At 53.6% G+C, this 23,136-nt stretch overlaps 8 protein-coding genes across 8 annotated transcripts; 3 read left to right on the top strand and 5 right to left on the bottom strand.

The window, feature by feature from the left end:
• Window positions 1–742: 742 nt before the first annotated feature.
• UCRPA7_8006 (putative glucosamine-fructose-6-phosphate aminotransferase protein) lies at window positions 743–3,351 on the top strand (the record flags this gene model as incomplete). Its single annotated transcript, XM_007920526.1, has 5 exons — window positions 743–747; window positions 998–1,068; window positions 1,162–1,393; window positions 1,489–3,074; window positions 3,131–3,351. The coding sequence occupies 5 exons, from the start codon at window positions 743–745 to the stop codon at window positions 3,349–3,351; spliced, it is 2,115 nt and encodes a 704-aa protein (XP_007918717.1).
• A 495-nt stretch (window positions 3,352–3,846) lies between these two features.
• Window positions 3,847–4,776, bottom strand: UCRPA7_8005 (putative proteasome component pre4 protein; the record flags this gene model as incomplete). Its single annotated transcript, XM_007920525.1, has 2 exons — window positions 3,847–4,478; window positions 4,557–4,776. The coding sequence occupies 2 exons, from the start codon at window positions 4,774–4,776 to the stop codon at window positions 3,847–3,849; spliced, it is 852 nt and encodes a 283-aa protein (XP_007918716.1).
• Window positions 4,777–6,693: 1,917 nt separating this feature from the next.
• UCRPA7_8004 (hypothetical protein) lies at window positions 6,694–7,877 on the bottom strand (the record flags this gene model as incomplete). Its single annotated transcript, XM_007920524.1, has 3 exons — window positions 6,694–7,017; window positions 7,075–7,627; window positions 7,723–7,877. The coding sequence occupies 3 exons, from the start codon at window positions 7,875–7,877 to the stop codon at window positions 6,694–6,696; spliced, it is 1,032 nt and encodes a 343-aa protein (XP_007918715.1).
• Window positions 7,878–11,560: 3,683 nt separating this feature from the next.
• Window positions 11,561–13,505, bottom strand: UCRPA7_8003 (putative cytochrome b5-like protein; the record flags this gene model as incomplete). Its single annotated transcript, XM_007920523.1, has 4 exons — window positions 11,561–11,662; window positions 11,739–11,812; window positions 12,039–13,382; window positions 13,478–13,505. 4 exons carry the CDS (start codon window positions 13,503–13,505, stop codon window positions 11,561–11,563), a joined length of 1,548 nt encoding a protein of 515 aa, XP_007918714.1.
• A 1,910-nt stretch (window positions 13,506–15,415) lies between these two features.
• Window positions 15,416–16,259, top strand: UCRPA7_8002 (putative gdsl-like lipase protein; the record flags this gene model as incomplete). The annotated part of the gene is made up of 2 exons (XM_007920522.1): window positions 15,416–15,903; window positions 15,965–16,259. The coding sequence occupies 2 exons, from the start codon at window positions 15,416–15,418 to the stop codon at window positions 16,257–16,259; spliced, it is 783 nt and encodes a 260-aa protein (XP_007918713.1).
• A 244-nt stretch (window positions 16,260–16,503) lies between these two features.
• Window positions 16,504–17,813, bottom strand: UCRPA7_8001 (putative cop9 signalosome complex subunit 4 protein; the record flags this gene model as incomplete). Its single annotated transcript, XM_007920521.1, has 2 exons — window positions 16,504–16,533; window positions 16,587–17,813. 2 exons carry the CDS (start codon window positions 17,811–17,813, stop codon window positions 16,504–16,506), a joined length of 1,257 nt encoding a protein of 418 aa, XP_007918712.1.
• A 1,784-nt stretch (window positions 17,814–19,597) lies between these two features.
• Window positions 19,598–20,332, top strand: UCRPA7_8000 (putative cas1 appressorium specific protein; the record flags this gene model as incomplete). Its single annotated transcript, XM_007920520.1, has 2 exons — window positions 19,598–19,994; window positions 20,085–20,332. The coding sequence occupies 2 exons, from the start codon at window positions 19,598–19,600 to the stop codon at window positions 20,330–20,332; spliced, it is 645 nt and encodes a 214-aa protein (XP_007918711.1).
• Window positions 20,333–20,881: 549 nt separating this feature from the next.
• Window positions 20,882–21,604, bottom strand: UCRPA7_7999 (putative fe-s protein assembly co-chaperone protein; the record flags this gene model as incomplete). The annotated part of the gene is made up of 1 exon (XM_007920519.1): window positions 20,882–21,604. The coding sequence occupies one exon, from the start codon at window positions 21,602–21,604 to the stop codon at window positions 20,882–20,884; it is 723 nt and encodes a 240-aa protein (XP_007918710.1).
• Window positions 21,605–23,136: the final 1,532 nt, after the last annotated feature.

The raw sequence follows: 23,136 nt of genomic DNA, 5'->3' as shown, positions 1-23,136 counted from the left end.
TAACAAAGAAAGAAAGAAAGCACATGAGTCAACCCTGGAACTCTATAGTGAATGAGGATTATGAGGATGTGAGTAAGGATGATCATCATGATGCTGCTGCTTGCTCCCGGAACAAGCGAGAACCTGCTTGACAGAGAAGCCATGCCCAGGCGGAGGTGGAGGAGGGAGGCCAGCTGGGAGGACACAGACCCCTGCCCCTTGGCCGCTCACTGCCTCCCACCGGCTCCCCACCACTACCACTACCACTACCACTACCACCACCACCACCACCCACCAGCGCATACCTACATGTACCTTACTATGCAGTACCGGTAGACACGCCAAAATCCCAGGCGAAGCTAGGTACCTCGTACCTTACCTCACACTGCAGTTTCTGCGCTAGGAGCTACCTAGCTACCTAGGTAGGTACCTGCAGCTCCTCTCTTTCTCTGTCTCCCTGGCTGGTGGCCCCCTCCTCAGCCCCATAAAGACGAAATCCCTCCCCCAAGGCCAGCCAACATTCTCCTGTCCTCATATCCATCTGCCTCTCTTCCTTCACTTCACTTCTCTTCTCTTTCTCTTGACATTCTTCCAGCGCAGTCTCTCGCTCTTGATTGATACCCTCCCTCCTCCTCCTCTTCAGCAAGCATCCATCGACCGACCGACCGACCGACCGACCGCCCCATCCATCGCAGCTTCCCTCCTCCCTCCACAAGGCAAAGCCGTTCGACGGTTGACCCGACAACAACAGAACACCTTCATCATGTGGTACGTACGCCCAGAAACCCTGCTTCAACAACATCCTCAGACCCCGCCACGTCTCCCACCGATCCCATTACGAGATCTGGCATATTTTTTTTGTGCTGTAGGGTCTGCTTGGATGGCTATCCAACTGCCCCGGGCGGGCTCTTGTGGATGGCGGGGTTTGGCCAGACCGACACTTGGAGCTGTCGAGATGGTTTCCTTGCTTGTGATCTGAGGCATTGCTTGCTAACCTCGGGTTTCTCTCTCGCAACAGTGGCATTTTCGGCTACGTCAACTACTTGGTGGAGAAGGACCGCAAGTTTATTCTTGCTACCCTGATTAATGGTACGTGGCTTTTCCATCAGCTGCAGTCTACAGGCTGTTTTGCAAAGTGTGGTGTGTGGGGACCCCCTCCAGCTGACTGTTGAACCCCCCCAGGTCTCTCCCGTCTCGAGTATCGAGGATACGATTCGGCTGGTCTGGCCATCGACGGCGACAAGAAGAACGAGGTCTTTGCCTTCAAGGAGGTGGGCAAGGTTGCCAAGCTCAAGGAGCTCATTGACGGCGCCGACCTCGACCTCACAAAGGTCTTCGACTCACATGCCGGCATTGCCCACACTCGCTGGGCTACCCACGGACCCCCGTCTCGCCTGAACTGCCACCCTCACAGGTAAGATTTTCATTCCACTGACTGCCAATACCTTGTATTTACTGCATTTCTCGGGGGAAAACCGCTCCAGCTAACACATAATCTTTTCTTTGCAGATCCGACCCTACGTGGGAGTTCTCCGTCGTCCACAATGGTATCATTACCAACTACAAGGAGCTCAAGACCCTCCTCCAGACCAAGGGCTTCAAGTTCGAGACAGAGACGGATACCGAGTGCATTGCGAAGCTCGCCAAGTACCTGTACGACAAGCACCCGACTCTCGGCTTCGTCGACCTGGCCAAGGCTGTCATCAACGAGCTCGAGGGTGCTTACGGTCTTCTGATCAAGTCTGTTCACTATCCCCACGAGGTGGTCGCCGCCCGAAAAGGTTCGCCCCTGGTCATTGGTGTCAAGACCCAGAAGCGCATGAAGGTCGACTTTGTCGACGTCGAGTATGCCGACGAGAACACCCCTCTCCCCGCCGAGACCGCTGCCCAGAACGTGGCCATCAAGAAGAGCGCCAATAAGACCGGCGCCGACTTCCTGAGCCCCAACCTGCTGGGCGCCCCCGACAAGTCCCTCCTCCACCGCTCCCAGTCCCGAGCTTTCATGACCGACGATGGCATGCCCATGCCCACCGAGTTCTTCCTCTCTTCCGACCCGTCTGCCATCGTTGAGCACACCAAGAAGGTCATGTACCTGGAGGATGACGACATTGCCCACATCCACGAGGGTTCGCTGAACATCCACCGCCTGAAGAAGGCCGATGGCAGCAGCAACGTCCGCACCATTCAGACCCTTGAGCTGGAGCTTCAGGAGATCATGAAGGGCAAGTTTGACCACTTCATGCAGAAGGAGATTTTCGAGCAGCCCGAGTCGGTCGTCAACACCATGCGTGGCCGCCTCGACATTGCCAACAAGCAGGTCACTCTCGGTGGCCTTCGCAGCTACATCAGCACGATCCGCCGATGCCGACGTATCATCTTCATTGCTTGCGGCACCTCGTACCACAGCTGTATGGCCGTTCGTGGTGTTTTCGAGGAGCTGTCCGAAATCCCCATCGCTGTCGAGCTCGCGTCCGATTTCCTGGACAGGCAAGCACCCGTCTTCCGTGACGATACCTGCGTGTTCGTCTCTCAGTCCGGAGAAACGGCCGATTCTCTCATGGCCCTGCGTTACTGCCTTGAGCGCGGAGCTCTGACAGTTGGTATCGTCAATGTCGTGGGTAGCTCCATCTCTCTGCTGACACACTGTGGTGTGCATGTCAATGCCGGACCCGAGATTGGTGTTGCTTCTACCAAGGCGTACACCTCCCAGTTCATCGCCATGGTCATGTTCGCGCTGAGCCTTAGCGAGGACCGCGCCAGCAAGCAGAAGAGACGGGAGGAGATTATGGAGGGTCTGTCCAACATCAGCGACCAAATTAAGCACGTCTTGGAGCAGGATCAGTACATCAAGGAGCTCTGCGCAAAGACCTTCAAGGACCAAAAGTCTCTGCTGTTGTTGGGTCGTGGCAGCCAATACTCCACTGCGCTGGAGGGTGCTCTGAAGATCAAGGAGATTAGTTATCTGCACTGCGAGGCTGTTATGTCTGGAGAGCTGAAGCACGGTGTCCTGGCCCTTGTTGACGAGAACCTCCCGATCATCATGATCCTGACACGGGATGATCTCTTCAAGAAGAGCTTGAACGCCTATCAGCAAGGTATGTGTAGTCTGGCGATCTCACAATTGTTCTTTTTTTACTAATTCTCCATATAGTCATCGCTCGTGGTGGAAAACCGATTGTTATCTGCAACCCTGCCGACGAGGAGTTCAAGACCAGCCAGGCTGAGAAGATTGAGATCCCCAAAACTGTCGATGTTCTACAGGGTATTCTAAACGTCATCCCTCTGCAGCTGATTGCCTACTGGTTGGCAGTCATGGAGGGTCTCAACGTCGACTTCCCGCGTAACCTGGCGAAGTCTGTCACGGTTGAGTGAGCGAGTCCTGAGTGGAATAGGAGAAACCTACCTGTATCAGTACAAGTCGCATTTGGAGTTGGTGCGTCAGATATGGAAAAAATGGCCTTGACAGGAATGGCGACGTTTTGGGAACATCTGCCGGCGTGGACGGCTAAAAGCCGTGTTGAAGAGACGCCTTACATACCCAGGAGAGCCTTAGAGGCTGCTTCGAGGAAGATATCAAGCTGTTTAGATTGTAGTGTCACTGGTACCTCTAATTAGAGGTTATCGATATGTAAAGCGATATTTGATGTAATGAATACGAATTTTCGCCGTTAAATGTGTAATATTACAATACAGCCTCGCGTCGAGAACCCGAGGTTTGTAGCTGTGCACTTTCTCATGGACTCTCTAAGGACCACATTTCCGTTCGTGCCCTCAAGACGTCTGTCACGCCATTGTATCTATCAACCATCTAGTGTGCATCTCACTCCACATGCCATGATCCCCCAAATCTCCCGCTTGCCCGACAGCTTACACAACCTGCGTACCGTAGCCCCTGATTCGCTCAGCAAACGCCCAGCTCTGCCTCTCCAGCTTCTCGTCCTCCTGCAGCTCGACGCCCTCCTTGGTGACGACCGCCAGGCTGTAGCTGTCGAGCGACCGCGCGTCGCGGTAGAACAGCACCTTCATGCACTCCTTGACCACGTCGACGGCCTGCTCGCGGGTGAGCTGCGCGGCGGCCTCCTCGGTCGGCGCGTACTTGCGCATGATGGGCTGCGCCAGCGCGGCGCCGAAGCCCGTGGCCAGCGACGGGCTCGTGAAGGTGGTACCGCGCAGGTCCGCGGCGGCCAGGAACGGCACGCCGTCGCCGTCCAGCCCGGCCACCAGGATCTGGTTCCACAACGGGTCGAACTTGCTGCGCCGGCTGTAGAAGAGCTTGGCCAGATACGTGTGCAGGTTGGCGGCGTTGAGGCCCTTGGCGGACGCCGAGATGGCCTCGTCGGAGGCGTTGTTGCCGTACGCCTCGTCGATGGCGAGCTCGCCCAGGTGGCGGTCGAGGTACTGCATGTCTGAGACGTCGCCTGAGAAGCCAACCACAGAGGTGTTGGCGAAGGAGCGGAGGCGCTTGACGTCGGTGAAGCGGGCGAGAGAGCCGTAAGATGCTGCGGTGGGTGTTGGTTAGCTTCGATTGATTACATTTCAACGGCTGATAGTCTTGGAAGGAGAGACGGGCGGCATACCCAGGTTGTCAGCGGCCATCACTACGCCGTCTTTGAATTTGATTGCTATTACTGATGTGCCGGTGACGACTGGGGACTGCGTTGCGCTCTTCGGGCCGCCTTGCTGCAGATATGAGGCATCGTAGTTTCCGTAAACATCGTCTCTGGGCTGGAACAGGTAAGATTCGTCAGCAAGAAGCTTGGATAGAACTGAAGAAGCTCCGGAAGCGGAAAGGCACATACACGGCCCCAAGCTTGAGGTCGATGGTCCATGGCTGAGATTCGACAGTAGCGAGGAAGTTGAGGGTTTTGATGACGAAGGTATTTTCTGATGTTCGGCTGTGGAGATTGTAAGATTGTCAAGTTGTCAGGTCGGAGAGATGTCGAGTATCGAAGCTTGATGAGGTTGAGCTGGGAGGTTGACGTTGAAGCTCCACGGCAGCTTCGCGTCCCCAATGCTGCCTCCCACACGCTAATGCCTCAGGCATAGAAATCACGTGATGCCTCTATTTGTCGACCCCGGACCATTGAAGTCCCTCGGAATTCCCGACCTGACCATGGATTTGTCGCCAAATGACTTGTGACTACTTGAATAGTTCAGTTCGAAATGGCGTTGGTTGGATATGAGAGTAGTGATGAGGACGAAGAGGTCGGATCACCGCCTGAAGTCGAGGTATTACTGTTGATCTCATCCCCGGGAACCATTCGTTGACAAATTACACAGCAGCCTCAAATAGACCCCTCAAAGGGCTCTCCTTCTTCACCAAAACATAGCATCAATGAATCTTCACAAAATCTCGCACAAATAGCGGGAGATTCCGCCACGAGACTGGCAGCAGAGCCATCAGATGGTCCTCAGCCTTCCCCAGCTGCACACAAGCAGACAAGCCCAGCTGTTGGTCCTGCTCCTCCAATAGAAGCGACGGCGATAGGACCGAGTCTTCCTCCAGCTGAGGCAGATCTCGAGTATCCGGAGGAGATGGAAGACGAGGGATCGCCCAGTGGGCAAGCACCAACATCGCCATATTCAGCAAACCGGGCTCTTCTCCGGGACCTCACCCTTCCTACTGCTCCAAATCTGGACATCCCGCCTTCGCCTCCTGGTTCGCCACCGCCGGGTCTCAATGCAAAGTTTGACCAGTTCATTGATCTCAAGCGAAAGAAGGGCACCCATTTCAACGCCAGGGTTGCTCAGTCTGCTGCGCTCAAAAACCCCGCGCTGATGGATAAGCTGTTGGGCTTCGTGGGGATGGATCCAGGCTTTGAGGATGGAAATGATGGCACTGAACAGTATGCCACGACGCTACCTAGTGATCTATGGGACCCAAAAGGGTTTCCTGAGTGGGCTTTTCGGGGCCAGTTGAGGAGGAGCCAAGATAGAGTGCAAAAGGAGAAAGCAAGAGGCACGGGACAAGGGGTCGAATTTGTTCCCGCATCATCAAGCGATTCGACTAGGCAAGTGAATAGCAAGGCAGGAACTCCAAAGATTACAGGCAAAAGGAAGTCAAGATTTGATGTACGGGATTGATGAGCGAGCAGGCAGCCAGCGGAGACCCCTGTGAGCCTTCCCTCTGGAGACGGACTTTCAGCTATTCCAGGCTTTGACGATGACAGAAAAGACTCCAGGGACGGGCAAGCAGTGGACCTTAATTTCTTCAATGATACCCTAGTCATTTGAATTGAACCTCATTCACTATTGGACAATCCCCTTCGAGCATAGTCTTTGTGCAGTGGCATAGAGATGAAATCGATAGCTGCTCATGCAGCATTCCTAAGGGGATATGGAGCTGTGGGGGTGCTCAGTGGTCTATCTCACGATAAACGTGCATCTCAAAGGACCGTACAAGGCCCTTTGCGGGCATTTCTGATTCTCATATGTAGCCGTGTGGTACAGGCCCGTCTTATGCTTCGCATACGGAGCACATCACCAACTGGACTTTCGCCAATTAGGAATCTATGCTCCCGCTTCGCCATTCATTTCCGCGGCGTCGTTCAATAATCCAGCCCAGAACGATCCAACTGGTATCATCCTCATCGACAAAAAACACAAAATTACAAAAGATAATGCCCGCGCCAATTCGAGTGTGATTTAGGGGCTGTATGTACAATTTTCTTCGGTCTATCCACGGAGCGCTCTCTTTCGACTACTATTCGCTTTTCAGCTGCTGCACTTCACCGTGTACGACAGATCCTTCTCCAAATCGGCGCCAATGTCGATGTCGACAGTCTGGTTGGAACTGGCGAGAGCATCGGCATAGTATGAGAGGGGCTGGCCGTGGTTGAAGACCTCCTTGCCACGGAGCTGGAATGGCAGGATGCCGCTTTGGCAGTAAGGCTTCTCGGCAATGGCGTTCAGGACCGGCAGCTGGCTGATGTTGGCGTGCATCGAGAAGTTGTTCAGGCCGGGGGAGAGAATAATGTTGTCAATGTAGACGGTTCCAATCTCGGCACCCAACAGGTAGTTATGGAAAGAGGCATTGCCCTGTAACATGTTAGTGAGCTCACCTTGAGAGAGGAATCATTTGCCTGGTATACATACAATTTCGAAAGTCACAAGGGATTTGTTGGGGATCGTAACGGTTCCCTTGAAGTTGTCACCGTTGTCATCGGCCTGCAGAGCAATAGTGCTCTCAGGGACGGTGGTACCGTTGAAGTTGGAGAGACCTGGCATCGTGATGGTCTTCTTGAAGCTGACTCCGTAGTTGCGGGAGAGACCCTTGACGCGCACATGAGTGTCACCCTTGACAGTCACACGGAGGGTCTCGTTCACGAGCAACCACGTGTTGAAGACGGTGAAAGCCTCCAGATCAGTGATGGGCGTGAACTGAGTCACATTGACTTCCTGGAACTTGGCCGAGCTAGTCTGGGGGAAGTGAACAGTTGCAAACGGTCTCTGCGGCGCCCAGTCCTCGAGGTACATGACACCATCAAACGCAGCGATGGTTGCATGCTGAGATCCGTCAGTCGTGATCGTGCTGTTAATGGCCATGGTGAAGTTGTTGGTCTGTGTCTGCGTCACCACAATCCCGTCTAGGTTCAGCTTAGCCTCGTTGATCTTCTTCTGAGCGATCTTGGGCACGGCAACGAAGATACTATATGATAGTCAGCGACTGGTCCGATGCCACAAAACTGAGTGCAGTAGACTGAGGTGCAAGCATCGATTCCCTCGCTCATAGGTACCACTTACATCAGTAGAATTACGAGGAGTGCAATAATGAGGAAAATGATCAGATAGATCCACCAGAACCGCGCGCAATGTCTCTTGAAGCCACCCTTCTTTGGCTTGGCGAACTCGGACCGCTCGACTCGAGCCGACTCTTCCCTCTTGATTTCTTCAGACATCTTGACGAGACTGATTTGCTTCTCGAAGATAAATTTGGTGGTGATCGGGTGGTTTGGAGATGTGTAAAACGGGCGCGCCTATGATTTATATCCCGGCTCGTACTTGCTCTCTTCCACTTAGACGAAAACTCTCGTGACCCAATAAAATCCGTTCCAAGGTGTCCAAAGAAGAGGAAGCAGAATTGTAAACTTTGAAGTCAGCCCGGATCACACAAAGCAAAACTTCTAGCCGGCCCTAGCCCGAGCTACAGAACGAAATGCAACAAGAGGACAAAGAGGATCGAGGTGAGAGAGAAGCAGAACAGGGTCTCCAGTAATAAGACTTGAAGAGAACTGGGGGGAGAGCGGCTGCAATGGGACGTCGACACCCTCGAGGTGTTAGGCAGTGTAAGTAACTGTAATAAGAAATCCTAACGTGCGCCGGACAGAGAGGTCTCACTCGGCTTCCGAGGGTGGAAAAGTGGAAACGAGAGCGGGAATGGTTACATTTAAGTAATCGGGCCAAAAAGATTGTCGTTGATTGACAAGCGAGAGTGGGAGGTGTCGTATTTTGCAGGGGAAGAGGGCGAGCTATCACTGGCCACCCCCCGGCCCACGAACGTTTAGAGATCGTCATTCCCGTGATGTGCATGGCTCCTGCTCGACCAAGACTAACTACTCTGGACTTACACTAGAGGAAAGTGACCTGGAGAGGCGGCATAGAACGAGTGTTCGACTTTGTACTACCACGAGACTGCGTATTCTTATTCCTCCTCTCTTGGCTTGATTTGACTTGCCTCCCTTGTCTATCTGTCTGTACATCTGGGGCACGACCACGATCACTCTGTAGCATGTGCATAACAATGAACTTACTCGCTGAGAAGCACCTGCTCCGTGCCAACCCTGGGATTTCGATATCAGAAGGCGACAATGTGTGTGGGCTGTACCTACTGCAGGTAGAGTAGTCTACCTCCCTGTCCGTGTCGTCTTGCAAATCAGAAGACAGTTCTCACCTCCATTGCTTGCTGTTCTCGGACGGATTGCTTGCACCTTGCAGACACGACCTCTCATGCGGGATCAGATAGTGCAATTCCCTGGGTCCTTGGCCACCTCTACACCGAACCTGGCGATGGGATGGTGTCTTGTTGGTGGTGGTAGACTGGACATCACATCATCATGCTCCCTCCCGTCCCTCTACAGCGTATACTATGTACTGCAGTATGCAGTGTGTATGTATGTAGACCACCAACATTTTTTAACTCAACGTTAGTTTTGGCCATTGAGCAATGGCAGACGAAGAAGCCTACCGCTTGGCTCCCATTCGCCTAGCTGGAGTGGTCCCCCCAGGAGGAGCACCGCTAAGGAGCTTGATTAGCCCGGCTGACGGGAGAGACTGCCTGATCCGGTGTAAGGCGACTTCGTTCTGCCACCATATCGGTCCTCTTTTCATTTGGCTGCCCCGCACAGACTAACCCCGGGTGCCCCGGCCAAAGCAGGTCTTTGCAGAGGTAGCGTTGGCACCCCTGACGCCCATCTGCATCTCATGGACCGGGGGCCAGTATGGTGTGGTGGTGGTGGTGGTGGTGCAGAGTCTCCACTGGCCTAACTAACGTTAAGACATGGGGCGCTGTCAAGCCAATCTGCCTGCCATATGGCATGGGACTTTGCTCCGAGGCATCTTGTGACTTTGCGCAAGCACATGCTAACTTTTGCCATGACAAAGCTTGGCCGGAGCAGTGGTTTTGACTTTGTGGAGGCGAGCACGAGACGGCGCAGCCGCCAAGCAGTCGGCCCCAGAGGCCCAGAGGCGGAGATGGGGGAGGAATGAGGGGAAGCTTCAATTGTGGGCTTTCCGCCCTCGAAAGAAAGGATAGAGAAGGCAAATATGGGAGCAGGCGGATCGGTTTACGCTCGCTGCGGTAGGCACACGGCGAAGGATCGAGGTGTTTGGCTGCTCACGCGAGTCAAGAATGGTGGTCAGCTGCCACGATCGCGGGCTGTAAGTCACCACCCGTCAAAGCCCTCATTGCCCTGAGACCCCTGGATTACTCGAATACTCCCTTTCGGGTGACTGTAGAGTAGGTATGCACAATAACAATGGACTCTGATGGGAACACAACAGAAGCCGGTGCCAATGATCTCGAACCTCTCTCGCATATCGGTAGCCAGTCATGCTCTTGCATACCCCTGACCTGACAAGCTAAATAGGAAAGCCGTTTATCGTGGCCTATGGCCGCCCGCGCAGGCAGCCAGAGCCGTGCTGTCTCCTTTCCCGACTAGGTGAGATCTAATAACTAGGTGCTGACAAGCGGCGACAGGCCGGGCCTGCTCTCCTGTCTGTATACATGTACTTTCTTGGGTATTCGCTAGAGAAGAAACCAGGGCTTCTTCACCTCTGTTTGGCCATCGAGCTGTCCCGTGTCTGTGTCTGCGGCCAGCTCCCGCAGCCTTCTCGCTTCTTGGGATCCAGTGAAATCGCAAACAGGCCGATACAACCTTCCAGTGGCTCATCGCCTGGACTGATGAAGTTGCAAATGAGCTGTTCAAGCACCAGATTGGCCCTTATGCTTTCTGAAATTCTGCCCCTATGGTTCGATGGTGATTGCCCTGAAGCAGTGGCCGTAAGATCTGGATTCTTGGACGGGCACAGGCACGATGGATCCAGCTCGGAGATTAGAAAATCGGAACTGGTGATTTGCCGGCGCAGAACCAAGTGGGCAGCGCAGGGCACCCCGGCGCAGCTGGTCCCTGTCGGTCCCCCTTTAAAAGGGCCGTGAAACAGCCATGCTTAAGACCGGAGGGGACTTTTACACGCTTCAAGACTCAAGAGGCACCTTGACCGTCGCCGACTGTAGCATTTTGTTTAATACCAAGACAATATGCTCAAAACCTTAGGTAGGGCCGTTTATTGAAACCAAGCACCTCCTTACTGAAGCAGCGGCGCCACTTGCACGTGGAACAGCTCACCGTCTCTCTTCCATTTCGCCTATCTACGTGGTATCACTCCCTACAGGTTGGATTCCAACAGCTTTTCACAAGCCACAGCAGTTGTTGCCGCTTAGTCCCAAGAGATATGGGTGATTTCCCAAAACAGGGGAGAGACCCTACCTAAGCCAATCACCAAACAGAACGTCGTATGGGCCACCGAATCCTCGACGATGGGAGTGGCATGAAAGAGCTGTGGCGCGAATATTCGAAATAAAATCTGAAGTGTTTGCATCTTGGCTCGCATGTGACTCGCCTGCACACATCTGTGTCAATGTTGTTGCAGACGGCTCTTTGATGAATTCAATTCGTAATACGACGAATTACACGGCTCGTGTAGATGGTTTCACAGAGTTGCAGGTCTTAGGCCAAGGTCCACAAATAGGCACACATCAGAGTGTCTGGCAGGCCTGAAATTTGAAGGAACAGACATGTGATTGACAATACTCAATTGCGTTCTTGATTAAGAAGATGGTCTGAAGTGTTGTCCAATAATAGATACGTCATTTGAGAAGATCGGCAAGAAGCGCTCTACATTGGAGATGTTTTCATGATCTTAGCCCGAATGGCGCTGTCTCCAGGCTCCAAGAAACACATGCTCAACTTGCTCTGTCCCATGCTTCCCCTCATCGCCCGTTTTCACCCACACCTCCTCGGCATGGGATGGTGGAGAATCCAATCGCATCGACTGCCCCAATTTCTTCACACCAACTGACATATCACAGCTTGGATTTCACAATCGCCGCCTTTTCCCACAGTCCCGACTTATCCAACCCCGCATCTCCATCAAAGATATCCCTCTCCACCATCCGACTATTGATCTGTTCCGGCATCGTTAGTTATGGTCCCGGAGTGGGCCTGCTGAGATGATGTCTCTCGGCGCTGCGCTGAACTCACAAATCTTGGCCCCAGCTCCCCCACATTCTTGGCTCCCAATAGCCTCATACATGTCTCTGTCTCGGCCTGGAGAACTATACAGAGTTAGCACGCTGATCCTGTCCCGGCAAATCCCCAGGTCTCCTCTCCATCTCTCCATGATTCTATATTCTAAAGTAGGTCTCTCGGCATGTTTGTGTGGAGACACGGCGGCATCAGAGCCATGAGCTTCTTCCACCTCGGCCGCCCATGTGATGAGTTACCCGTGGGATGATATCCATTGTCAGAAGCAACAAGAAGAAAACACACGTAGGAACTTACTCTCAAAGGTCCTCTGCACACCCTTCCAACCGCCAGCTCCAAGCCCCCAGAGAGCCGCCCGCCCAACGCCAACCGCTTTGGCGCCCAGACAGAGTGCTTTCACGATGTCAGTTCCTCGTTTGATACCGCCGTCCACCCAGACCTCGATATCGTCAAACACCTCTGGGCAGTATTTCCGGATCTCCAGCAATGTGTGCACCGCAGGCGGAGCCGTGTCCAGCGCTCGTCCACCGTGATTCGAGAGAATGATGGCCCGGACCGTGCCACGGTTTTCTCTTGCGTACTTGGCCGCCAGGTAGGCATCCTCGTGTGTCTGTACGCCCTTCAGCACCACGGGCAAGTCGGTGTGATTCTTGAGCCACGGGAGCGTGGTATGCCAGGTTAGGTCTGCCGCCGTGCCCTGGAAAAGCTGCTGGCCGACACCGCCGCCCTTCTTCTCGCTCTTCGCCTCGGAGCCGTCCGTCTTCGCCGCCAGGTCGCTGCTATTCGCGGCCGCAGTGACGGTGAACGACCCCTCGAATTGCATGCGCTCATCGTGCTCGCGTTTGCCAGGGACCGGCGCGTCGAGCGTCAGGACGATGAACTTGTAGAACTGCCGTAGCTTGTTGATCCTCCCCAGCATGGCTTCTGACTTGCGCCGGTCGTTCTGGACATAGAGCTGCCAGCCGAAGATCTGGCCCTCCTTGGCATCGGCTACGATCTGCTCCGGCGTCATGGAGGCATTGTTGGACACCAACTGCGCCGCGCCAAAGCTGGAGATGCCTTTTGCGATGCCGGCCTCGCCGTCGGGATGGGCCAGCCGTGCCATGGCGGCCGGAGAGACGTAGATCGGTGTGCCTACACGGTGGCCCAGCAGGGTGGTTGAGGTGTCACAGGACACGCAGTCGACAAAGACACGCGGCCGGAGGAGGATCTGGCGGTATACGGCATTGTTGAAGCTCTTTGAGAACAGATCGTCGCCGGCAGAGTAGTAATATGACCAGCACTTCTTGCTGACCTGCTTAGTTGCCGCTGCCTCGATGTCGTCGAGGTTGAGCATGGCCTCGAGCACCGGCGGGCCCGACTCTGAAGCCGGTTTCGCTGCATCCTTGGCTGAAGTCTGATCGGCGCCTTTCGCCCGTACGAGACTGTCGGGATTCACACGTCCAAGCTTGGCTTCAGGCTTGAGGTTCTCCTCGAGAGTTCCAGGAGGGTGAATTGGATCGTACTCCTCAGTAGCATCCTTGCCTGCAAGTTTGAGAATGATCTTGGAGCCTCCAGGATGATCGGACAGGAAATCGGTCACATCGTAGACATTGCCGTAGAGAATGACCCAGCAGCTTTCAGTCGAAGTGTGTTTTGCAACTATTTACCAAAGTAAGCAAGCAGGCAATTGGTAAGTGAGCATTGACCAGAAGAGCTTCTTTGCTCAAGGGTCCCTTTCCAAATCTAAGACATACCTTCTTCTGCGTCGAATTCCTTCGCCATGACTGGTTGGCCTCTATGCGACAAGCCTACCTCTCTAGCGATGCATCTACTCTACCTGAAGCTTCGGGGGAGTCACTGAGATTGAGAACGCTGCACACACACAAACACATACACGTACACGAAGACGAAGACGACGACGACGACGATGACGCTGAAGAGACGGTGATCAAGGTGAGGAAAGATCAAGAAAGAGTTGAGCTTCCTCCACACTCCACATGGCTGGGTCCGACCTGACTAAAGCGGCCAACCTGATTGCTTCGCAGGCCGGTCGCTGCACCGGTTCCACGCCGCTAGGGCCAGATGCTCCCCCCCCCCCTGCCGCTGCCCTCTGCCCCGGGAAATGGCCTACACAGCCCAATTTAACCGTGTCTGTCGCTGCAAAGCGCCCCGAAGCCCTCCGGCAACGGAGACGCGACACGGCCGTTGAATCTGTGACGCCATCACGGCCAAAAAGACTGCGGCGATCGGTTTCGGTGTGTCTATTCACCTTGATTTTAGATTGACTATCTAGGGCGATTACTTAGACTGCTTAGAATGTGATAAGAAAGCTGCTTGCAAGCCTTGTCACATTGAGAAGGTGTCCAGCTTGAAGCTAGAGGAGCGACCTGCATCTCGCCGGCGTTTAAACGGGATCATCCATTTCAACACAGACTGGTTGATTCGATATCATATCCATCCTCCGCCTTATGTTTGATCTTCGATCACGAGTGACCCATTCTTGTCCAGGGGCAGCTCTTCTTCGGGCATCTTCTAGGGCCAAGTCCCGATGCTTGCTTATACTTAGCTTCCTGTAGCCACCCAGCGATATCTTTACCTGGGCGAAGTGGTTATGGATACCAAGCGTCTTCGGCCGGTCTTCTAACATCCATACTATGAATCTGTGGCTGGACAAACATGACGTCCTATCCCATGCTCATGCTACAGGAATCATTGGACGGGCAAGTGTTTAGTGATACTGCAGCCGCCCTGAGCTTGATTAGTATTTCCTCTGCAGCGAGGAAGGATTCATACACCAGAATGCTGACGATGCAGATATCTGGTGGCACGGATGCTGCCGCGAGTCGCTTGACTGTGCTGCTATAGGCTTTTCAACAGGGAAATCATGGGCGCGACGCAATACACAGCCGCACCAAGGAACAGAGAAGAACTTCAGCTTGGCCCTGATGAGAAGAGGAGAACTTGACGTGTCCTCCAAAGTCGGTGATGGATGATCCTGGAGGAAGACTGGTTTGTGAGACAACGGGAGGGCCTGACGCAGGTCACTTGAGCATGGCCTTTTTATAGCGCCTGGCGGATGCTATATACTGCGTACGTTCCGTTCCTGCGGAAGGGGAGGTTTCTGTAGTGAAGAAAATGTAGCTCAAGACTCTACGTTAGACCACATTAGACCAACATCAAACTTGCTTGTTACTTTGTTCTTGACCTGATCTTCGAGAAGCAGATCCAGGCTGTTGACGATATCGCAAGACATTTTCTTGACCAGACTTGAGCTTCCAGGTTGCGGTTCATCTTCGAAGTGAAAGCCCCCGCCTGTTGTTGCCTTATCAAGCCCCTCGATACCTACCCATACCAAGTAGCGGATACCTTCCCTACCGCGCACCCCCCTCCCCCCCACTCGGTCCCCTGCCTAACCTTATCTGACAGCGTTGTCCCTGGGGCTCTCGCCGCCTCAAACGTCACAGAGTCACTCACTCACTCACTCACTCACACAGCGTGTCTGCCTTTGCCCGTCGAGCTGACGGACGGGCCGTTGCTCTCCTTCTCATTCCTAGCATCCATTTCACGGACCTATGAATCTTTTGCATCGTCTGGTTCTCCACCTCAAAGCACTATTCTGGCCTCATCCAACGAAATCACCCTCCAAGAAGACGACGACAGCGAAGACAACCCCGCCGCCGCCTGCCTCCACCATGGCGATCCCTCGACAGAAGCGCACCCTGCGCATTCTGTGTTTCGGCGACAGCCTGACCGCGGGCTACTACAATTACGGCACGGCATACGAACCATACAAGGATGCTATGAGTACCAAACTGTCAAAGGCCTTCCCCAACTTGCAGATCGACACGGAGGAGGACGGTCTTTCCGGTGACCTCGTAAACAACCCCGGCGGTCGCTTTCTACGGCGGATCGAGAAGCACTTTCCCAACAAGGACGGCGCACCATCTCCGTACGACTGGACTATCGTCCTGGGTGGCACAAACGATCTCGCGTACCAGTTTACCCCCGAGAAGATATACGCTGCGCTGCAGCAGACGTGGGCGGTCCCGCTCTCGAAAGGCTGCAAGGTGCTGGCACTGACGGTGCCGGAGACGGGTGCCACGGGCCCGGCAAAGGAGAGGGCGGATGCGAAAAGGAATAGACTGAATGACCTGATCAAAGGGCACAAGGCTGACAACTTGTAAGTCACTGCTGACTGTAAATGACTGCTTTTCACGAGGGGCTGACACAACCAAATATAGCTATTCTTTCGACTTCAACGCCGTGTTTCCCTACTTCAACATGCGGCCGGAGGAACGAGAGAAGTACTGGGATGACGGTCTTCATCTCACCGCAGACGGCTACATGCTCATGGGGGAGAAGATCGCCGGGGCACTCATCAATATCATTATGCCACCCGGACGCCTACAGATGAATGGAGAGCGGACGAGGAAGAGAAAGTTCAAGGACGACGACAAGACGTTCGAAGAGGAGCATGGTGACGATGCAGCGCTGGACCACGGTTACATTGTCGTCCGAAGGAAAGACTTAGACTGATGGGGCGTTGTTATGTCTGGATCATTAGCACCTGTTGGAAATACACTGGAAACTCTGCATGGCGTACGGGGATACCAAGGGACTTAGGAATGGAGCGTTGCAAGGGTTTGGTCTGGGTAATTCGTCTTTAGTCTTATCTATGCATGGTATACATCAAAAACTCCGCTTTAATGGTCCTCTTTCGTCATGTCCTGAACGCCAAATCGCCGGCTATCAAAAGCCAAAGTACGAGAGCCCCTGATTCTTAAACGACCAGGTGTACAGCCACAAATTCCTGTCAATGTATCAGCATATGACCCTATCGAGATGTGAGTGATGGAGTCTTACCGGAAACTCTTTCTGCAGAGCGTTGGTCACGTTCTCCACCTCCTCTGCAAGAGACTGGACATTCGCGTCCCATCTGCGCATCTCCTTGCCTACCACGACCTCTGCCCGTCCACTGCCCTTCTCTCCTGATGCCTCCCCACCCTCGAACCAGATCACTCGATCGATCTGATCGATGCGTCCAACAAGCCGCCCCTGCTCAATCATCAACGCAGTTGTCTCCTCCGCCTTGTCGCCGTCCAAGCCAAGCAGGACCCCCAGACGGTCAAAGTCGATATTCGTGTAGAGACGACTAGCGCCAAGGAGGTTGTGCTCCACGACCGCTTTCGCCAGCACAGTCGTGCCGTCGGCCGTGAGAGCCAGCTGATGGGGCGCCAAGCCCTGCGCGAACTTGTCCACCTCGGCGGGCGCCAGCAGCCTGTCGAGGAACATCTTCTCGAGGATGCCAAACTCTTCCAGGCCGGCTGCTCGCTCATCCTTGTACAGCCGCCCCAGCGCCCTGCTCCGGTTCGGTCCCGCTGGTGCTAAGATGGCACACTTGATGGCCATGCTCAGCGTGTGCAGACGCTCGTCCTCGGAGATGGCCGTGCTGTAGCTGATGTCGTGGTAGGACTGCGAGGCGGCGAGAAACGAGCGCTTGGCGTCGTTGATGCGCGCCTGGGACAGCTTGAAGTGGAGGTTGAGGGCCGGGTCGGTGACGTTGAAGATGACATTCTTGAGCTTGTTCAGGTAGGTCTCGGCGGAGGTGGAGTCGTCGACCTCGAGGAAGTTGCGCACGATGCGGATCCACACGCGCACCTTCTCGTCGTCGGACACGCGGCGCTGGGAGCTGTCGAGCGGGATCTCGGCGAGGATCTTGGCGGCGTCGAGGAAGTCCTCGTTGTGCTCGTGGCCCTCGGCGATGAGCTCGCGGAGCGTCGCCGCCTGGTCTAAGAAGCTGGAGGAGGCCTGGGGGGAGCTGTTGAGGATGTCGAGGGCGTGCGTGCCGACGGCAATCCAGAGATCGTCGTTTGCGAGGGTTTTGAGTGTGCTGATGAAGGTGGTGAGAACGGCACGGGTGGAGACGATGCCGAGAGATGCTGCAAAGGAGGCATCTACGATGGCTTTGAGGTCCTGGGTGATGGTGGCAGGGGTCGACAGGTTCTTGATATTGGACAGCAGGGCCTCGTACGCCGGGCCGTCGTCGGGGCCGATTTGGGCTAGGGCCTCGTTCACCTTGGGTGAAGCCATCGTCACCCTCCGCTCACTCTCAGGATCGGAGTGCGCTAAGCCTGGTAGCAGAATTCAGCTAATCACGACTGTGAGACAACTGTAAATATCTCGAAGTGAGCTATCTGGAACAAATTTGGTAAGTAAGGAGATATCTTGTTGGTGGTTTTTTTTTTTAGAAAGTTCCTGGAGGTGTATAGCTCATTAAGCTTCGATGTTTGGCGGGGTTCCTTTGGCAGGCAGCCTCACCTCCCTCACCCACCCCAATCCGTCAGAGATGGTGGGGCAGCCGAATGGCAGCCCATCACCTAGTAGAGGACATTTTCACAAAAGAAACATTTAATCTATCTTGGTTTTTCTGTCTTATCTAGGTATCTTTATACTTCGTTGCTATTTTTATTTCTACCTTTATGTTACATGTTCAATTTGGTGAATACCTTGACATTTCAATTTCCCGAGTCTTACCTGAAACGCATCCCATGCTGCCCGTAACGCCATCATTAGTCGACTCTATGATTACCTAGGTATGAACCATGAAGCATCCTGGTGGCAGCTTTACGAGGAGTATCTGGGCAAGCCGAATTATGACCAAGTACACAGGCAAAAGAAAACATTTCTAGAGAGCCAAGGACTTACGCAAGAAGAGGGCCGTCCGAAACCCGCCGCGGGCCGCTGCCGCGCGCTAAAACACAAGCATATATGGGCCAGCCAGACTCCGTGTAAGAGCCAGTCGGGACGACTTCACGGCTTCGATCTGTTAACAATGCACGGTTGTTGTCTGATCGTTTCAAGCGCGCTAAAAGATGGTCTTGGGCCGGTCATATGATTCAGCTTGTCTCAAAATGGTGCCTGTTGGATAACAAAGAGGCACATGAGCTGAACACTGGTCATTATGGCACTCCGTCTTCGGACCTTGACTTTGGGTCAAGTCGTTTCATCATCATCACAGGTGCCACCAGTGGGTCTGTCCCGGACATCTAGCACTGCTCAACATTATTGGGTGTGCTTGAACGACACTGGCAAGCTACGCGGTAGCACATCCGACCTTTAAGGATCGTCACTTTGTGATCTGATCACCCCGGATCTGAGGATCAGAGCTAGGAACCTTGGGGCCGTTCACTTGGCCGACCGGTGGTGTCTAAGGTTCTGTTTATAGCTCTGTGGAGTTTCACGCCAAGTCTCCTTATGATGTAGTCATGGATAACTGAGGCCTGCTGGTTTGTCGCCTTAGCGGTTTCAAAGCACTGTAGTCTACTTCTGTGATTATGTAGCCAAATATGGCCTCAAGAGAGCTTCAGAACTTCTCGGGTTGCTCGTGGCCCAGTACCAAATGACAACATGCAGCACTCAACAAGGTTGAAAACAAGGTTAAGATTCTGACTTGGCTACAGCTATCTCGGCCATGGCATGGACCAAAATATCATGCCAGGGGTTCATTGGCGATGTCTGCAATCAGGACTCGTTTGACTAAGAAGGGGTTCTTCAGATGCGTAGGCATTCATGAGACACAGTAACTCCTTCCGGCTTTGTCTAAGAAGGCCATGACTGACGACCGCGTCAGATCGAGAGATTATAAAGAGAGCAGAGATCCAGCGTCAACTGACACGATTCTCGAAGATATCTTAAGCATCTTTCTTATTCTTTCACTGTGGCAGTGCCATACCAGCCAACTTTCTTGAAGCAGTATCTTCCTCTGCATTTCAAACATCTTGCATACAACGGTTGATCCGTCATCTGCCTACCATCTTGCAAGAGACCAAAAATTTGCATTGTTACACCGACAAGTTGATAAAGCCCATATCACAATGCTCTTCAAGGCACTCCTATTTTCTCTCATTGTTTCTCCCCTTGTTACCGCCCATGGCAAGGTTTCGGTCATCACTGGAGATGCAGGCGGCAACACAACTGCGTTGGCTATCCAGGGAGGCATTGTGCCAGGGCCAGGCAAGAACTCCGTCACGGAGGTTGACACAACTGTCTTTCGCAAGACGAACATCTTAAGTGATGGCCTGGGGAGAACCACTGGCCAGGGTGCCAACAAGGTCAAGATGCTGGCACAGGCTATTGCTCTATCTGGCGATACTCTACCGCAGGTTTCTGACAATGGGACAATCTCGGGCGTCTTCCATATCGTCACTACGGACGGTGCCGGTCCCGTCAAGGCAGTTCTTGATCCTACTGGCACAGGCGCATTCTCCCAAGGTACGATGTTGAGAACGGTCACTCAAGTGCCTGGGAAGCACGGGAATATCGCAGCTCCCCAACAACGGTCGCTACATATGCGCGCATTAGTAGCCATGGGCATTGTCAAACGTGCAGCAAACGTCAACGAGGACTTCCCCGTGGAGTTCTCCGTACCAGCAGGCACAACATGTAGCGGCACGATTAATGGTATCAACAACGTTTGCCTTGTCAAAATCGCAAACAGCAACAAAGCCGGCCCCTTTGGAGGGGTGGTTGCTATTCAGATGGCCAGTCAGGTTGGCTCAAATAATGACACTGCCGTGTCAACGAAGTGTGGTCGAGCTTTCATCGCATAGAGTGTGACAGTCTTGGTCTCTATTCAGCTCAAGGAAGAAGGTCGGAAGGCATTGAGTGTTCAAGGTCTGATGGCCTGTAAATACGAAACAAAAATTTAAGGAGTTATTAGATGTAATTTGTATGAAGGAAGTTGCGCAATGTAAGAAATGATTTACTTCACTTTCGCACATCGTTTTTTGGAATTTATCTTGCGCCGATTATATTCAGTGTCATCCACAGAGTGCAGCTTAGATGGCACCCGCCGACGTCAGAATCGTACGACAACGGAGAAGCACAGAGCCGAACAGACACAGACTTCCGATTGTTCTTATAGTCGCACTTATCTGGGGCATCTTTCACAAAAGATCCCCACATCTTGTCCGTCTGCTTTCTCAACCAGTCTGGATCTGAAGGTAGACCCATGTACCAGGCCTCAAGTGCAAACACCACACAAAACCGTGCATGGCCGGAGTCAGGAACAGAACAGCTTTGTGGGTATCATTAATATTAATGTGTTATAGTGGTGTTTTCTAAGAATGCTTGGTAACAGCTAGCATCGCGACGCGTGCTCAGTGCTGCAGTACGATAGGCTTGCCTCTCTCCCAATTATCTATGCTCTCCTTGATATTGACCCAATATCGCAGCCGAATGGCCTCCGATTTCGCCATCTCAACATCATCCTTCGCGAATGCCTCGCCCAATAATTCCTCGCTTTCCTTTATCCGCTCGTCATTCTCCTGTTGTACCTCCTCGAGATCCTCCTCCGACTCTGCGTTCTCAATTGTCTCTCGCGCCTCAAGCACCGTCATCAGCAAATCCTGATCGGGTATCGCCATCTCGGAAGCTTCGTCGCCGGCCAGGTCGACTCCGAAGCGCTCGTGCAGGAGATATTGCGCTCGGAGGAGCGGGTTTGACAGTGTCTTATACGCCGCGTTGATGTGTGCCGATACGGCCTCGGCCTTGCGCCGGCTCTCTGAGTGTCTACCACTTGGATCGCCATCTCCGCCCGACGAGGCGGCGTGATGGTGGAAGTCGGGGTGTGAAGCCGCTTGGAGCTGCAGGAATTCGCGACGCAACGCTCGAACATCGATGTGGAAAGGACCTGATGGTGGCGGCCCGGTCGAAAGCGTCTGAGGAAACAGGGCATAGTACGACAGCGCAGAGGGAGGGACCTGTGTACGGATCTCGGCATCACCGCTCATCTGTTCGCGTTGGGCGTCTGCTTGAGATGGGTTCCCTGCTGTGGCACGCGATGCTATCGTGGTTGAGGATATGCCCACCCGTTGGCTCATGTGGCTCGGAGCAGCGCGCACGCTCTGTGAGGATGATGTTCCTACAATTTGTCTCGCCGTTCGGCTGCTTGGCCACGAGGAGAATGACCTTGCCGCTGCTCCCGACACCCTCGACAGCTTTGATGCACGGCCGAGGTCGCGCGCACAAGCAGCGCAGAGTCCAAGGAACCGACGATTGTGAGATGACATAATTGACCCGGCTGCGTGTGGAGGTCTTGTCGCTTCTAATGAAGAAGGAGTATGAGGTGAGAGAAAAGAGTCCAAGTCAGTGTTGCTACAAACAAGGTCTTTTAATGATTGCATCTATCAATGATCTTGGGACGAACAAAAATTCGGGATTGCGCTTCGGAGATTCGGGGGCCAATGACGTACGTCGCTCGGGGAATTCTTAAGCGGATAGGTGCCACTACCAGCGCCGCGTCTGCCCGCTGTCAGCCGGCGTGTGCGTCTTACCCCCAAAGTCCGCAAAGATTGATACTTCAATATCTATCATCCGCTAAATCCAAGCTGCCCCCATGTTCACTACAAGTAGTCACTCAGTCTGGACCTGATTGGTCTTGTCAGGCAATCTAAATCGTCTTTTGGCAGCAAAATGTGCAGCAAGATGTGAGTCAAGCATGGTGTTATGGATCACCTCCAACTCCAAAGTGTCATCAATCGTCTCGCTTATATTACAGCGTTAGATGGTATCGTATCTGAATACTCGTAAATGATATCATAATATATATCCTGACTTAGTCCCACGCCTTGCGTATTTGGAACAGCCCTCATAAACAGAATAGATCATGGATGACTGCTCAGGGCGAGTTACGACAGCGTCACGCCGCGCCATCGCCCCCGTTCGGTATGCCACCATCTCTCCCTGTCCTTCTTGTCCACCACCAGGCCGCTGTAAGTATTCCATCGCCCTGTGCAACCTTCTCTCGTTTTGGTGTTTTCATCCTTTTCCTCCTTCTTGGAGATCTTGCCCTCTTTACGCGCCCTCGATGCAGTCTTTGCAAACAATTCTTCCCCACCGTCGCCCATCAGTTCCGTGATCCCCACAAGGCCACCGCTGTCATCCGTCCCTCCTGCATCAGGCGTAAGACAGTATGTGATCTTGCTTTCCACCGTGCCGATGAACCCTGCGATGCCGTATTTCTCAATGGTCACGCCGTCTTCATCGATGACATTCACGCCATAGCGTGGGAACCGTCGGGCTGTTTCTAGCCGAGCCTGTGCTGCAAGTCTCGCCTGGTGTAGGTCAGAAGCCTGATGAAGGCCGAGCCTCATCTCTCTGCCCTCGGATCGCATATTTGGGAACGAAGGGCTGGTCGGGGACGTGGTAGCAGCGGTGGTGGCACTTCCATTACGGGAGTGACCAGAGAAACCATCTGCCGAGAATGATGAGGTCGAATGCCCATGCTTGTAGACATTTGTGCTGGAATGGTTATGCCCACCCCGGTACCTGTCCCCTGGCAAATCGGCATTCTCTCGAGGTCGACACAGGGACTGAAACGTGCCGTCTTGATCGCAAGGAATGCGTAACACCC

This window comes from Phaeoacremonium minimum (assembly GCF_000392275.1).
Source record: "Phaeoacremonium minimum UCRPA7 unplaced genomic scaffold PA7_03_scaffold_563, whole genome shotgun sequence".
Lineage (NCBI taxonomy): Eukaryota > Fungi > Ascomycota > Sordariomycetes > Togniniales > Togniniaceae > Phaeoacremonium > Phaeoacremonium minimum.
Note: the sequence above shows the minus strand (reverse complement) of the source record. Positions and strands in the feature narration are given on the sequence as shown.